General features: G+C 42.4%; 1 protein-coding gene across 1 annotated transcript in view; it reads right to left on the bottom strand.

Annotated features, from left to right (window-relative positions):
• The window catches only part of TLL1 (tolloid like 1), a 390,413-nt gene that overhangs the window by 154,259 nt on the left and 221,417 nt on the right, over positions 1–14,737 (bottom strand). Inside the window, exon 9 of the mRNA XM_086962398.1 lies at positions 13,798–13,913. Coding sequence (XP_086818524.1) covers positions 13,798–13,913 — 116 coding nt within the window. The remainder of the gene's footprint in view (positions 1–13,797; positions 13,914–14,737) is intronic.

Here is a 14,737-nt window from a genome sequence, read left to right as displayed (position 1 = left end):
TGAGTGGGATGGGTATATCCAGAAGTCGGTCATGTGCTCTCCTTGCCACTTGAGTCGATCTATCCTGGCTAATATGGGGTGATACACCTACACAGGTCACAGGATGCATGTTTATGGCCCAGGGAGAAGAGAATCTGGCTGTGCAGTATGGACTGGACTGTTCTCATCTGGAGTAGGGTCAAGATTGATTTGCATATGGCTGGGTCCAAACTGGAATGGCATGGTGAGCGAACAAAATATGGATTTAGGCCTGGATCTCTGTACTGGAAGTGAAATTTTGACATTGTTCAGCATTTGATCATCCATCAATTGCTTTTTTTGTATTTGTCACCCAGAGTGGGATGGGTGTGCCAAGATGTGGGTCCTGTGCACTCCATGCCACTGGAATCAAGCTAGACTGACTGATGAGGGGGTGATACCCCGAAACAGGTCCCATGGTGCTTGTTTCTGGTCAAGAAAAGACCTGCCTGGCGTTTCGGACAGGACTGTTCCCATAGGGGGCAGGGTCCAGACTGATCTGCATATGGCTGGATCCAAACTCGAATAGCATGGTGAGCAAAAAAACAATGGATTTAGGCCCAGATCTCTGTACTGTGGGTGAATGGTTTGCACTGTTCAGCATTTCATCCGACAATTGTTTTTTTGCACCTAAAAGTGGTAAGCATATGCCTGCAACAAAAAAACTACTGTTGCCACCTTGGAATGGTTTTGTACTCATCACTTTTATAAAATTCCAACTTGCCAATCAGATTTAGGAGCAACATTTTGGTCGTACTAGAATCACAAAACAATGACACACTAGGAACAATATCATTCACAGATTGCCAGGCATTAAACGCCCTGGACAATCACCTTGCATGGTATTGCCGAAATCTCTCTTCCATCTAACTTCTGGCCCATACCTTCATATAAACCCATGGTACCCTCAGAGACAGTTTGAAACCTGGGCGTAATCTTTGATAACAAGCTCAGCCTAGAAACTCAAGTGAATAAAAAGGCTGAAATCTGTTTCTCCCTCATCAGAGCATTGTGCAAGATACTCCCAACACCCCCATCTCCTCTAGAGCGTTAGTGGTTAGAAGTGTAATCCTGAACCTGTTGGACTATTGCAACGCCCTGCTATTGGGAGCTTTGAACTTCCTAGTGAAGAGATTACAGAGAGTACAAACGGTGGCAGCCAAGTTGGGCCTAGATAGACCATGTAGGTCCTCTGCATCTCAATCTCTGAAAGTACTCCATTGGCTCCCTTTGGTACAGAGAATAAGGTTAATTCACTCTGTATTGTGTTAAAGGCACACTATGGCCTTGGGCCAGCTCCCCTACAAAATAGGTTAAACTTGAAAGCCCCCAAAAGACATCTACGTTTCTCATCACCCAATTTGGCAAGCATGTCCAGGTTTACCAAAAACAGATTTGGAGGAAGAGCATTCATGGCCTAGGCAGCTTGATTATGGAACGTACTCCCATTAACCCTGAGGCAGTCAGGATAACTGCTACACTTCAGGAAGAGACTTAAAACATGGCTCTTCAAAGAAGAGTATAACATGCCTAAAACACTTCACTGGCCATGCTGCATAAGATCACTAACACACATCCTTTCCGGCACTATGTGCCTGTAGATACGTAATACAGCACCAGGATACCCATGGGGTGATAGTGCTCTTTATAAAAATGACCCAAAGAAATATTGTACAGAGTATCATTGTTATACTAATCCAAGATGGCCACCATGTTGCCAACACAAGGCGGCCATCTTGGAATAGTAAAACAATGATAAACTATGGGCACTAGCCTTTCAGGATGGCAACTTGGTTTAAATGCAGTGGCTGAGTGGGGTGCAGCAGACTGTAGATAAAAAAAAAGAAAAAAAATATAAGGCAATGAAAGTGGATCTACAAAAGGACAAAATGAAAAACTAAAGGGCTGGCCCCCTGACCCTTCCTTTTCCTCCTGAGGTAACTTGTGAAATCCCATGTAACAAAGTTTTTGTCATTAGGCTTCAACATTGTGTGATAACAATCCCCTTTAAAGGCCTATTGGCTGCAACGTTTGCTTTTCAATATAAATAGGTCAAGTCTTGTGTCTTTGCCATAGCTTTTAATACAAAACAGATAAGATCTATTGCATCTGACATACCTTTTCCCATCCATGCCTATAGCCTTTATCATTGACTTGTCACCATAACTAACTCAAACTACTGTATTGAGTCTAAGCTTTCGGCAAAGCAGCAATCAGGCATACAGTCATAACATTTCAAATATGTACATAACTACATTTGGTTAAACAACATTCAACCCCTCTCGAGAGATCATAACGGATTTTCACACTGCAAATAATGAAACCCTAGAGTCTGTCACAGTTTGTGATCAACAGGAAAATGCTAACCTACTGCATTGATCTATGAGATTCCATAAAACAAAATACCGGTCATCAGACTTTCACAAAGAGTAATAATAATCCACCCTTCATAGCCTACTAACTTCAACTTGTTCTTTTCTCAATACATGATGAGTCAGCCTTATTGCCTTTGTCACAAAGTTTAATAATAAACACATCAAATCAATAGCATCTGACATACCTTTTCTCAATTAATCAATTAACTCTAAACACTTTATTGTTGTCTTGTAACCATAACAAACACACCCTTCTATATTAAGATAAACGTTTCCACAAGGTAGCCATCAAGCATACAGTCATAAATTTAAAAGCATACAAAACTAAATTCAAGTTGCAAACCTACTCCTGCTGGTAGGAGTAGTTTTGCAGCTTGAGGAATTTTAGAGATTCACATGCTGTGCATCATTCTGCGAGCTAGTGGTTGGGTCCGGAACTCTCATCTTGAAGTCTTTTCTCTTTCCCTTTTTTTGTTGGTCGTATTCTTTTGCCTCCATTTGTGCCTTGTCCACCCCTCTCCTAGTGCCAGACGTCCACCCTGGGTACCCTTGTTCATGGTTGCCCTCTTCAGATAATTTTTCCCAGCTATTTTGTTACTCACTTTACTTCACCTAGACTTCCCCTTGTCTTTTGGTTTTGACTTACTTCATCATTTTCTTTTTTGTTTTACCTCATTACCTGGGGAGGTGAGTGGGTGCATGTGTATCCAGAAAATTGTTCAAGCTACAAAATTACTACTATCGTTAAGTAACCAGTTTCCCCTTGTCTTTTGGTTTTGACTTACTTTATCCTTGTCTTTTTTGTTTCACTTCATTTCCTGGGGAGGTGAGTGGGTGCATGTGAATCCAGAAAATTGTTCAACCAGCAAAACTACTCCTACCGTTAAGTAGCCATATTGCTTTGCAACGTGAATCTTTTCTGGATTCACATAAGGTGCATTTACTTTGAAGCTGTATCTTTCTTTACTGTGGTAGTTGGCTCTGAAATGAGGTAAGAATTGCAAACAAAATGCTTTAATACTCTGTGCCCTGTTTGTGATTCTCTATTCATTAGGATATCTACGCAGTAGTGCTTTGTGAATGCGTAAATTGATGACCAGGTGGCTGCCAGGAAAGCTGTTTTTAGTGTGACAAATGTAAGTGTTGTCATGATGAGTGATTGAAATGGGTCTTTCATAAGTTGCGTTAACAGCACAGTTAGGTTCTACATGTGTGTTGGTATGCACCTTGGTGGGGCTATTCCCTAGGCCTGTTCTAGGAACCGTTTGACCACCAATGTAGTAAAGAAGCTTCTGCCAATGTGGCCTCTTGTGTAGGCATCTATCGCTGCCAAATGCACCTTTAGTGAGGCGTGGGTCCGTTTTTTGTCCAGAAGGTGAGTAAGGTATCTGATGAATGTTGTGTCTTGTGTCCTGTATTGGAACAGGCCAACTTCTTTGGCACCATCTTGTGTACCGTTCACATTTAGCCAGTGGCGTAATGATACTTGAGCGGGCCCCCCTGCAACTCTCAGGCAGGGGCCTGCCACCTGTACACAGCACTGGAGGGGGCTTCCTGTAGCTTAGGGACCAATGTTACGCAACTGCATTTATCCATGTTACATTCCTTCAGAGATGGCTTTCTTGCTTCACTTACGACTTCTACTGCTCTCTGTGGAAATCCCAAGTGTCTGAATTCTGTGTCCTCAGGTGCCAAGCACAAGGTGTTGGGATCTAGGTGGAAACCCTCCCACTCCCCGCATGAATAGTAGGTCGTGTAACACTGGCAGTCTCTGCAAGGTATTCTGTGCTTTCTCTATCAGCTCGGAAAACCATGTTTGTCTTGTCCACTGGGGAGCGATCAGGATTAGCGGCATCCACGACTATTTGCACTTGTAGATCACTTGTCATAGCAGTGGGATTGGGGTAAATCATAAGAACATATTCCTGGCCAGTCTACCAACAGTACATTCCCCTGAGAGTGGCAGTGTGGGTGCCTAGAGGTGAAGATTTGGCATTTTGCATTCTGTGGTGTTGCCCCCCACCTCTGGAACACCCTTTTAATCACTGTCTGATTTAGTTTCCACTTGTATCGGACAGTTGCTTGTTTGCTGACTGTGTCTGCTTCCACGTTTCCACCCCTGGTTTGTGTACTGTTGTTATACACTTTCCCATTTTCTGCACCAGTTGATAGGGCAGAGGACCTCATCCTCATCTGCTTTTTGAGGTAGAACATCATTGTTGCATTGTCCATCTGAATTTGTATCGATTTTCCACATAACTGTGTCTGGCATGCCTTTAGGACTAGGAAATAACAGGCACATGCATCAAAGCATTTTGCGATCGCAAATGGTGTGAATCGCAAAAATCAGCCGTTTACGATCGCAAAAATATCTTTTGGAATGCATGAAACAAGTGGCCCCTCGCAATTTAAGAAATCGCAAAATGTGCGATTTCTTAAATTGCGATTGCAATTAAGGAATCGCAATTTGCGATTCCTTAAATGCAATGCAAGAAAGTAAAAAGATTTGCGATTTTGCAATTAAGAATCGCAATTTACCATCACTTTTAAGGTGATGGTAAATTGCGATTTTTTTGAAAAAAGCATCAAAGTGCATTTTTTAAAGTCCCATGTTACGCACACACATGCCCCTGGGGCATGTGTGAGTGTAACATGGGTGCACATATCAATTTCAGGGGTGCAACAGGGTGTCCTTTGGACACCCCTGCACCCTTGAAATAGCATTCTCCATTGGCGAATCGCTAATTGCGATTCGCAAAATGAGAATGTCTTCCCATTCATTCCTATGGGCCTCTAGGCCCATAGGAATGAATGGGGATGGATTCCTTAATTGCGACTCACAATTTGCGAGTCGCAATTAAGGAATGTTTAGAAATCGCAAATTTTTCAGCGATTTCTACATGCGTAGGCATTTGCGATTTCTTAATTGCGATTCCTTAAAAATCGCAATTAAGAAATCGCAGATTACTACAATGATGCATGTGCCTAACTGTCTTTAGTTCCAGTATGTTTATACGTTGTGTCGCCTCCTCTAATTTCTAGACTCCTCTGTTGTAGAGCCGCCCCATATTTGCTCCCCATTCCATGTGAAAGGGCTCTGTAACGATGTTCATAGTTGGAGTTGGTAAGTTGCTAAGCACTTTGTGAACACTCTGGGTGCTGGTTTTATTCCAAAGGGTAGTACTTTAAACAGGACCGGCTTTAGGGCAGTGCGGTCGGTGCCACCACACCTGGATTCCAGGGGTTGCCGTGTTTGCAAGTTTATTATTATTTGAAAACACCTGCTGCCGCTTTCGTTTCCCCCAGCAACTTCCGGGCAACAAAAAAATGTCAGGATAAATCCTGTGATTAATGTTCTTTCTGCAGATAGATCGGAGTTTTGATTCATTGGGGTTTTGACTCACTATAAAGTAGAGCAGCGGGTTTATACATCATGTCTCTTTTAAAAGCAGTAACCCACTGACCTATTTACATTTTATGAACTTTGCAATTGTACTGAACTATAAACTTTCATCAAAGAACTGTATGCAAACTGCAAAGATTTGAACAAATATTAATGTTGCAAAAAGGATTAATTTGGGCAGAAATGTATTCTCATTATTAAAGAAAACACCCAACTATGGTGCTCCTTTTTAAATTCTGAGTGTGTGGTTCTCTAGACCAAGCACTATTGAGCCATACTGCCTACCAGTATCGATGACGTGACTCCTACACCTTGTAGTCCTCTGTTTAACGTAACATTTCCTATACATATATGACTGATTGTCTCTGTGTAATGTGTGTGATGTAAAGTGCTCTGACACCCTACACCGGTATGAGTGGCACTATATATGCATCTGTGAGAGAGTGCTATATATGCATCGGAGAGAGAGTGCTATATATGCATCTGAGAGACAGTGGTAAAGGAGACTTGGGCATCGTTGAAGGGTGGTGGTGAGGGAATCCGTGGAGGAGGTGGTCATTGGGGGGCGCCAACAGACATTGTCGCACCAGGCGCCCCCTGCATTAAAGCCGGCCCTGACTCTAATTTGGTAGTGTGTTTTGTCTATTAATAAGCTATGGCAGTTCTTATATTTGGAGTTCATTGGGATGTGTAAATAGAAATCCTTTAGATCTAAAGACATGTAATCCACTTCCTGGAGTTGTGCTATGAATTTTGCAACATTGTCATCTTACATATTGGTGTCTTTATGAATTTGTTTACGATGAGTAGAGCTAGTATTGGTCATAGTGATTTGTTGGGTTTTGGAACCAGGAAATATGTTGTGCAGTTTACTTGATTGAACTCCTTTGGAGGTACTCTTTCTATTTCCTGTTTCTGTAGAAGCTCTTTCTCGTCTTGTCAACAATATAATCTTTCTACTTGTGTATATGGCCGTTATCCGCTTAACCGCTGCAGCAATTCCACCGCGGTGCGGCAGTTTAGCGTAGAGGGCGGGCCGCGTCGGCCAACAGACGTGCGCAGCACCACAGAGGTAGTGCTCACGACGGCTGTTGGCTGACGAACGCCTGGTAGGGGTTATTTGGAAATCCGTCTTAGAGGGTGTTTTAGTAGTGTTATGCAATATCCCTGTTAAATGATGCTGAGGATCCATTTGCCCATTATGACTTCTATCCACTTCTAGAGAAACGCATGTATCCTTCCCCTTACAGATGCTGTGTCAATGGGCTCCTTGTGGTGCCTGTACTGCCACAGTTGTATTGTCCCCCGTGGCTGGCTTGCCTGTTGGAGGAAATGATGCAGAGTGGTGGACTGAAAATCCCTCCTTTCGGTCAGTCTTCTTGAGAAGGCAGTACCCCTCCTGTAGTGGCCTTTAAAGATTCAAGCCCAAATGGACTTTGCTATCTCATTATCCTTTTTCAACTGCTGTAGTGTGTAATCTACTACACAGCCAAAGAGTTGCTCCCCATTTAAGGATGTATTGATGATGTTTGCTTGGACTTCATTTTTAAAGCCTGACACTCGCAGCCAGATGTGCCTCCTCAATGTTGTTCCCCAAACCAGCTGCTTGCTTGCTGTGTTCACGGCGTCTAGTGCTTATTTTAAGTATGTTTTGGCTATGTTTTTGCCCTCTTCTACAAGGGAACTTGCTTTCTTGTTGCACTGCTATTGCAGGTGTATTAGCAGTTCTCTCACTTTTCCCAGTGTTGGTGAGTGAACCTATTGAGTAGGGAATTGGAGTTTGTGATGCGCTATTGTGTTGGGGCCCCATTCAATATTTTGCCCCAGCATTTCTATTCTTTTGCTCTGTTTATCAGGGGGTGGACCTGTTGATTCTGTCACACTGGCTCTTTTCCCTGCAGTGGCCACAATAATGGAGACTGCTGTTGCATTGCCTCAAATATAAGCATGGCCTTTAGAAATTTATTTATTTATTTACTGAAATTTATACAGTGCATGGCTGCCCCAGCAATGGGCGTCCCAGCGATACCCAAGTAAACACGGTTGAAGCAGAGCTGAGAGAGAGCACAGAACATTATCCCAGGAAAAGCCATGTCTTTATAGTTTTGCAGAACTCCAAGTGGTTGTGGAGTCCTTGGATTGCAGGGGGATAGAGTTCCAGAGCTGAGCCGCCAACACCTTGAAGGACCGATCACCTGCTCTGACTCTATGAACACAGGGAATACAGACCAATCTTAGATCTGATGAACGGAGCGGTCGGCTCGGAGTGTATGGCACTAACAAATTAGCTACGACAGAGGGAGTTTGATGAGACAGAATTTTATGGGCTACACATAGAGCTTTAAACTGAATTCTTCTCTCTCCTGGCAGCCAATGGAGTTTAGATAAGGACCTGGACACTGAGCACGATTTAGGAAGTGCCAACAGGATCCGGGCTGCAGCGTTTTGAATTCTCTGGAGTCGCAAAGTGCAAGATTTACTGGCCCCTAGGTATAAAGAGTTCCCATAGTCCAGCCTAGCCAAAATCGTGGCCTGAAGAATGGTCTGACGAACAGAGGGCTCAAAAAACCCTAAAATAGGCTTCAAACCTAGCAAGAGCCCAAAACAGATGCCTGCAACTGTCTTAGAATGAATAACAAAGGACAGACTTTTATCAATTCAAATGCCCAAGTTCTTGACTGCCTCCTTAGCAATAGGTATTTTAAACAATTAGTTCCTTCGGGTGTACAGCATTTCTTTTACTTACTCATAATGTATGTAGTGTATAGAGCAAAGATCAGAATCCAACACCATCTATGTATTTATGTACTATTTTATGAATTATAGTCATTCATAAATACTCTTTATAAATTGCAAGATAGGCTGTACAAAAAGGTGATAAAACAGTGCAAATAGTGACTTATAGTGCTCAGTGCTGGCGGCGCAAAAGTGACCAAACAACTGTACAATGATTATATACAAGGGGAATACAAACAATAATTTAACTTGGTCTGTACTGTTTAAATTATACCACTGTACACTGCATATGTCAATATTAAATACAGGATATAGATATAACAGATCCAAACATTCGTCGACGTTTCGACCCTCTACAAGCGCACATGGGGTGTCAGACACGGGTCTTCATCAGGACTGAGGGGGACAATGAACAGCCTTCATGTAAACCCAACCGGGTTCAAGGTGGAGCTTGAACTGTGTTCATCTATTCTGTCGGCGTTGCAGTAAAATGCTCCCCCGACGATTGTTCTATTAACCGGCTTGCTAATGATATACGCCGAGCAGGAAGAGAACTCTCCTCCAGCGTCAAGCATCCATTGACAAGTACAGTATCAGCAAAGTGGGACCTAGAGTAAAGCCATCCCCGGTTCGGTAAATCCTATTCCAAACGACTTCTGAACTACAACTGGGTACAATACTAACTTCGATACCCAGTTAGGAGAAAGGCTTGGCATATATCATTAGCAAGCCGGTAAATAGAACAATCGTCGGGGGATAATTTTACTGCAACGCCGACAGAACAGATGAACACAGTTCAAGCTCCACCTTGAACCCGGTTGGGTTTACATGAAGGCTGTTCATTGTCCCCCTCAGTCCTGATGAAGACCCATGTCTGACGCCCCATGTGTGCTTGTAGAGGGTCGAAACGTCGACGAATGTTTGGATCTGTTATATCTATATCCTGTATTTAATATTGACATATGCAGTGTACAGTGGTATAATTGAAACAGTACAGACCAAGTTAAATTATTGTTTGTATTCCCCTTGTATATAATCATTGTACAGTTGTTTGGTCACTTTTGCGCCGCCAGCATTGAGTACTATAAGTACCTATTTGCACTGTTTTATCACCTTTTTGTACAGCCTATCCTGCAATTTATAAAAAGTATTTATGAATGACTATAATTCATAAAATAGTACATAAATACATAGATGGTGTTGGATTCTGATCTTTGCTCTATACACTACATATATTATGAGTAAGTAAAAGAAATGCTGTACACCCGAAGGAACCAATTGTTTAAAATATTGATTAACTGCCCAGGTTCTTAGGGATACTGGGTTGACCCCATTTGAGACTCAACATCCTTAGCAATAGGTGCAGGTTTGAGATTCTCCAGCCACCACTGTTCTGACCACGTCACTGTCTTTCCCAAGCAAAAGTATTTCCGACTTGCTAGCGTTTAATTACAGGCAGTTAGCTGTCAACCAGTCAGCAATAGCCATCAGATCATTCTTGAATTTGACGAGGTTTAATTCGTGATTCTTGGAAAAGGCAATGACAAGTTGGGTATCGTTGGCTTACGACACCAATGACAACCCTCTACTCCTGGCTACCAATGCCAGCGGCTGAACATAAATATTGAAGAGTGAAGGGCTCAAAATGGAGCCCTGCGGCACCCCATATCCAATAGCATGCTCCTTGGAGTGGAAGGGTGGCATAGTGACCTGGAAGGTCCTATCCTCTAAAAAAGATCGAAACCATGTTAGGGCCGAACCACCAATCCCAATCTCCCGATGCATACACAGTAAGATCTCATGTGACACCGTATCAAATGCGGCACTTAGATCGAGAAGAATCAAGACTGCCAAGTCCCCTCATCAAGACTGCCGCGGATTTCTTCAGTCACCGCCATTAAGGCAGATTCCGTACTATGGCGGGACCTGAAACCGTTTTGTGAGGCATCCAGTAAAGCATTACGCTCTACAAACTCTGTGAGAATGGTATTAACGTGAGATTCTGCGACTTTGGCTAAAAGGGGGAGTTGGGAGATGGGGGGCTAATTACCTGGTTCAGAAGAATACAACAATGGTTTCTTCAAGAGATGGATAACTTTGGCATGTTTCCAGGCTAAAGGAAGGGATGCCGAAGACAGCGATAGATTGATCAGTTCCTGGGCTACTGGGAGAATAACATTAAGAAATTGACGGAACTGAGCTGGTCTTAGTGGGTCAACAGAAGAACCGGATTTAATCTTCCAACATAAAGCTTCAGTCTCAGTAAGAGATAGTGGGGAGAGAAGACACAGTGAGTTCATTTCCCTGGGAGTGCCACAGACTTCAAGTAAAAGGTGCTTGCATTTCTCTTCCACTTTGCTGCTACTGACTTGCAGGTTGCTGGTTCCTTTAAAGCCCCTCTCCCCTGGATCAAAACGTTGGGTCGCATTGGTAGTTATTGGCATTTGCTTTGTGCGAGGAGAAAAGTTTTAAGTACAAAGCATGTTTGAGATTTTTCTTTTTCCAGCTGGACTCCATATCGGTCTGCTGCTCTCTTTACTACCATGTTGTACAGGGCAATGTTGTTTGGAGGCGATGCCTTGATGGATTCGTCTCTACTCCCTCCTCTGGTGAGTCGGCGTTAAGATCTTGCCATTGATCCTCTACGTCTTCCACTTCATGGAATAGGCTTTGAGATTCTATGTCACCTTCCCTTATGAACAGCTTTCATTCCTTTTCTTCTTCCTGGGGCCCTGGCATTAGTGGTGGCTTCAGGTCCACTGTCTTCCCCTCCTCCTGGTTCTTTTCCACCAAAGATTTCAATGGAATGTGGAATTCCCGAGAGAAGCACCAAAATCCTTCTTCTTTTGGAGGATTGCTCCCATCTCAGCCTCGAGCAATCTTTTTTTCCGCTCAATCATGTCACTCCTCGCATAGAGTCCGCTCATTGCCCTCTTTTTCGGCATATGCGTTTCTTTGACCTCTCTCGTCCTCGCTCATACCTTAACACCAATGTCTTTTCGGAGGACCAGCCTCCTGCAGTGTCCTTGGTGTGGGACACGAGAGGCTCTTTCAACCTCCTCTTGTCTTCGGCTGATCGGTGTTTCAGGACCCAGGCAGTGATTTGGGTTTTTGAGTCCAGGGGTCTTGGCTTGCTTTGCCCCTGTTCTTTCTGCCTTACCTATTTATGCTTCTCTGGGTGTTTCTTGTGTTCCCGGTTGACATTGATTACCTCCTTATTGAGGTCTTGGAACTCTAATTCAGCCCTCTTGGCAAAGTTATCCCCTTCCTTGCTCAACAGACCAAGGTCTTTTAATGATGAGCTGTCCTTCTGCACTTGCATGGCGTAGTGTGTCTGTCTCTGTTTCATCTGTGGCTCAAAACATTTTTGCTTTGATGTTAATGCATGCCTCGGAGCCCTCAGTATTGTGCTGTAGTAGGCAGAGGTTACACACCTGATAATTGTCCCTTTGGGAAAACTTGTGAAGGCACTATGGGTATAACCTAAAGGGCATGTTCTCCATATTCTCTGTTTAGGGTTCCTCTTGGCTATGCATTATCTGACCTCCTCCCTGTTGGTCCCCCACGCACCCCACCTATTTGTTCAGTGTTTCTCAGGGGATATCAGTTATCCTCCTTTTCTTTGCACTATGGTAATAAGTACAGGTTGATGTTTTTCTTTGACAATCCATCTCTTTTTCCTGTTTCTTCTTTTGCAGTTCGGAGAGTTTTCAGCAGTAGCTTGCATACTTAACAGCGGGAATAAATCTGAAGATGGCAACTATGCACACAGAGTTGGAGGGTGGGCATCTCATATCAGGAAACAGATCGCCAAGGCACCAAATGGTGGCAACAGATGAGCCCCAATAAAAAAGAGAGAAAAGACTCAAAGAGTACAATTAAGTACCCAACCAGTAGATGGAGGAATAATGCACAACATTTGAATCCAAAAAAGATCCACACAGCAAAATGACAGTGGGCAAAGCAATATAGAATGCCTCTCAAGAGTGACGAACAAGTATTATCACAGTACAAATCTTCTAAAGCCAGAGTTGGTCAGAGAGAATAACCCACAGAAAAGATATTGGCTATTCTGTTAATCTGTGCAACCATTAAAAAAATATTGGTTTAGAGGATTTAACACAGAGTAATAACAATCCACTCATCAAGGCCTCATGGTATTAAACTATGTTTTGTGCTATAAATAAGTTAGGTGTTCTGTGATTTTCATAACTTTTCATGGCTAACAGATCAGATCTATGACACCTGACATATCATTTCCCAATAAACCAATCAAGCTGAAAGCCATGATCCCTGGATTGTCACCATAACCACATTAGGCAACTGTATGGAGCATAAGGTTTTCCAGGAGGCAAAACAGGAACTATTTTTGAGATCTTCTGCCTATTCAAAATCTTGGAGAGAGGATGATTAACATGTGGGCGGAACTTCAGCCCTTCTGTCAGTGCTCGTTCTTAAAGCTCTTTTTCTAGAAAACACATAAGGTCCGGTGAAGCTGTGTGGTTACACCAGACCTACAAATTATGAAACACAACAGTTCAAGGGCATCATATAGATAAACCTTTTGCCTCAGTGTTGAAAGTGTTCCACAATGATGCTATGCTTTTGATACTGCTGGAAGGGAAATTAAATGTTTTGACTCTCAAAACTGGGCTTGATTTCCACATCTAATCATAAGAAGATGAGTGTAGGAATCCTTCTTTTAGTTGGAACAACATAATGTTTTTGGGAATGTAAATATTTGCTCACATATCTAGAGCACACATCGTCTGATCACCTGAATTTGAGAAAAGAGATAAAATAACTTTTGACACTTTCACATGATTTTCATCTTTATATTGTGGATATTCCAGCAATATGAGAATATTGAGCTGTATGCTGGATCCATGTGGTTTTGTAGAGCCACAAGATCGGAGTGCCACTGTTATCCACAGATAACACTCCCTACAGTAACATAACCAAGAAACCAGGTGAACTTAACTTAAGACAAATGACTAACAATATTGTATTACACATAATTGTGATTAGTATACGTATTTGATATCGAATTATATTGCTGAAACAAAATAAAAGATTTTGAAGAAAACATTTTCAAAATACAGAGCTACAATTTACTATATATTTAGCTGTGGATAGTTTTCATAATTGCTAACGAAATGAACACTATTTCTGTTGTGTTTACAATATAAGAAGTATGTGTGTTTATGCAACAAAATACAGTGACAAGCAGAGCACAAGAGCGAATCAACATACGATTCATACTACCTTCTCTCCTGGAGTCACAGAAACTCTCCATATGCAGTGTGTGTAGGAAGGATACCCATTTGGAAAGCCTGGCGATGAAAAGTTTCCTGTAGATTCTTGAAGTGTTTCTCCACACGCTGAAAGAAATTAAAACGTATACGGAATTTTAATAGTCAAACGAAATGCAGTTCCAATCGAAGTTGTAAACTTAATTGTTACATACGCATCTGAATACAGAAAAGCTGGCAGACTTCTTCAACGGGCAGATTTAGTCCAGACTTGGGATTTTTAAGGGGCAGACCCTACAAGATGTCTTCGCCGTCTCTCCCACAGAGGGAAATTTTAATCACAGCTCCAATGTCCTTTCTAGATTTTGGCAGGAACCGCATGTCTCTCAAAAGTGGAAAATACACTCCAGCAACACAAGGCTCCAGCCGTGTACATCGTTGCTGCAATGGTTTCTTGAGAAGAAGAATCTGGCCTCCACATTGTCACAAAGTATAGGTGTAATATGTTCACATATGAGAATCCCTATCCACTCAGCAAGTCTCGGCGATCCTACATAGCCCCTGAAACAGGAGAATCTAGTCATTGAATTTCCATGGCAAACAGTTCCAGAAAGATCCTCTGCAGATCCACAAATGGAAAAATATCTCTTCTAGAACCTAACACTTACAAGAAGACGATCCTACATTTCTGAATGTTTACTCCAGAAGATTACAGCGGTAATATCAGAAATAAGAATTAAAATGACACATTTCAATAGGAAAGACCTATTAAGCAAGTACTATCATCTCTTATAGGTTAGAGGGCCATATGGAAATATTGAAAACAAAACAAGAGATGTCAATTTATTAATTACAGCTGCCATATCACTTCCAAGCTAGGGAGGGCCATCTCATCTTTAAAATGTCACAGTCAACATATTTGGGAGCCTCTAAACTGCAATTATCTTAACACT

Source organism: Lissotriton vulgaris, chromosome 3_1 (assembly GCF_964263255.1).
Source record: "Lissotriton vulgaris chromosome 3_1, aLisVul1.2, whole genome shotgun sequence".
In the NCBI taxonomy this organism is placed as follows: domain Eukaryota; kingdom Metazoa; phylum Chordata; class Amphibia; order Caudata; family Salamandridae; genus Lissotriton; species Lissotriton vulgaris.
Note: the sequence above shows the minus strand (reverse complement) of the source record. Positions and strands in the feature narration are given on the sequence as shown.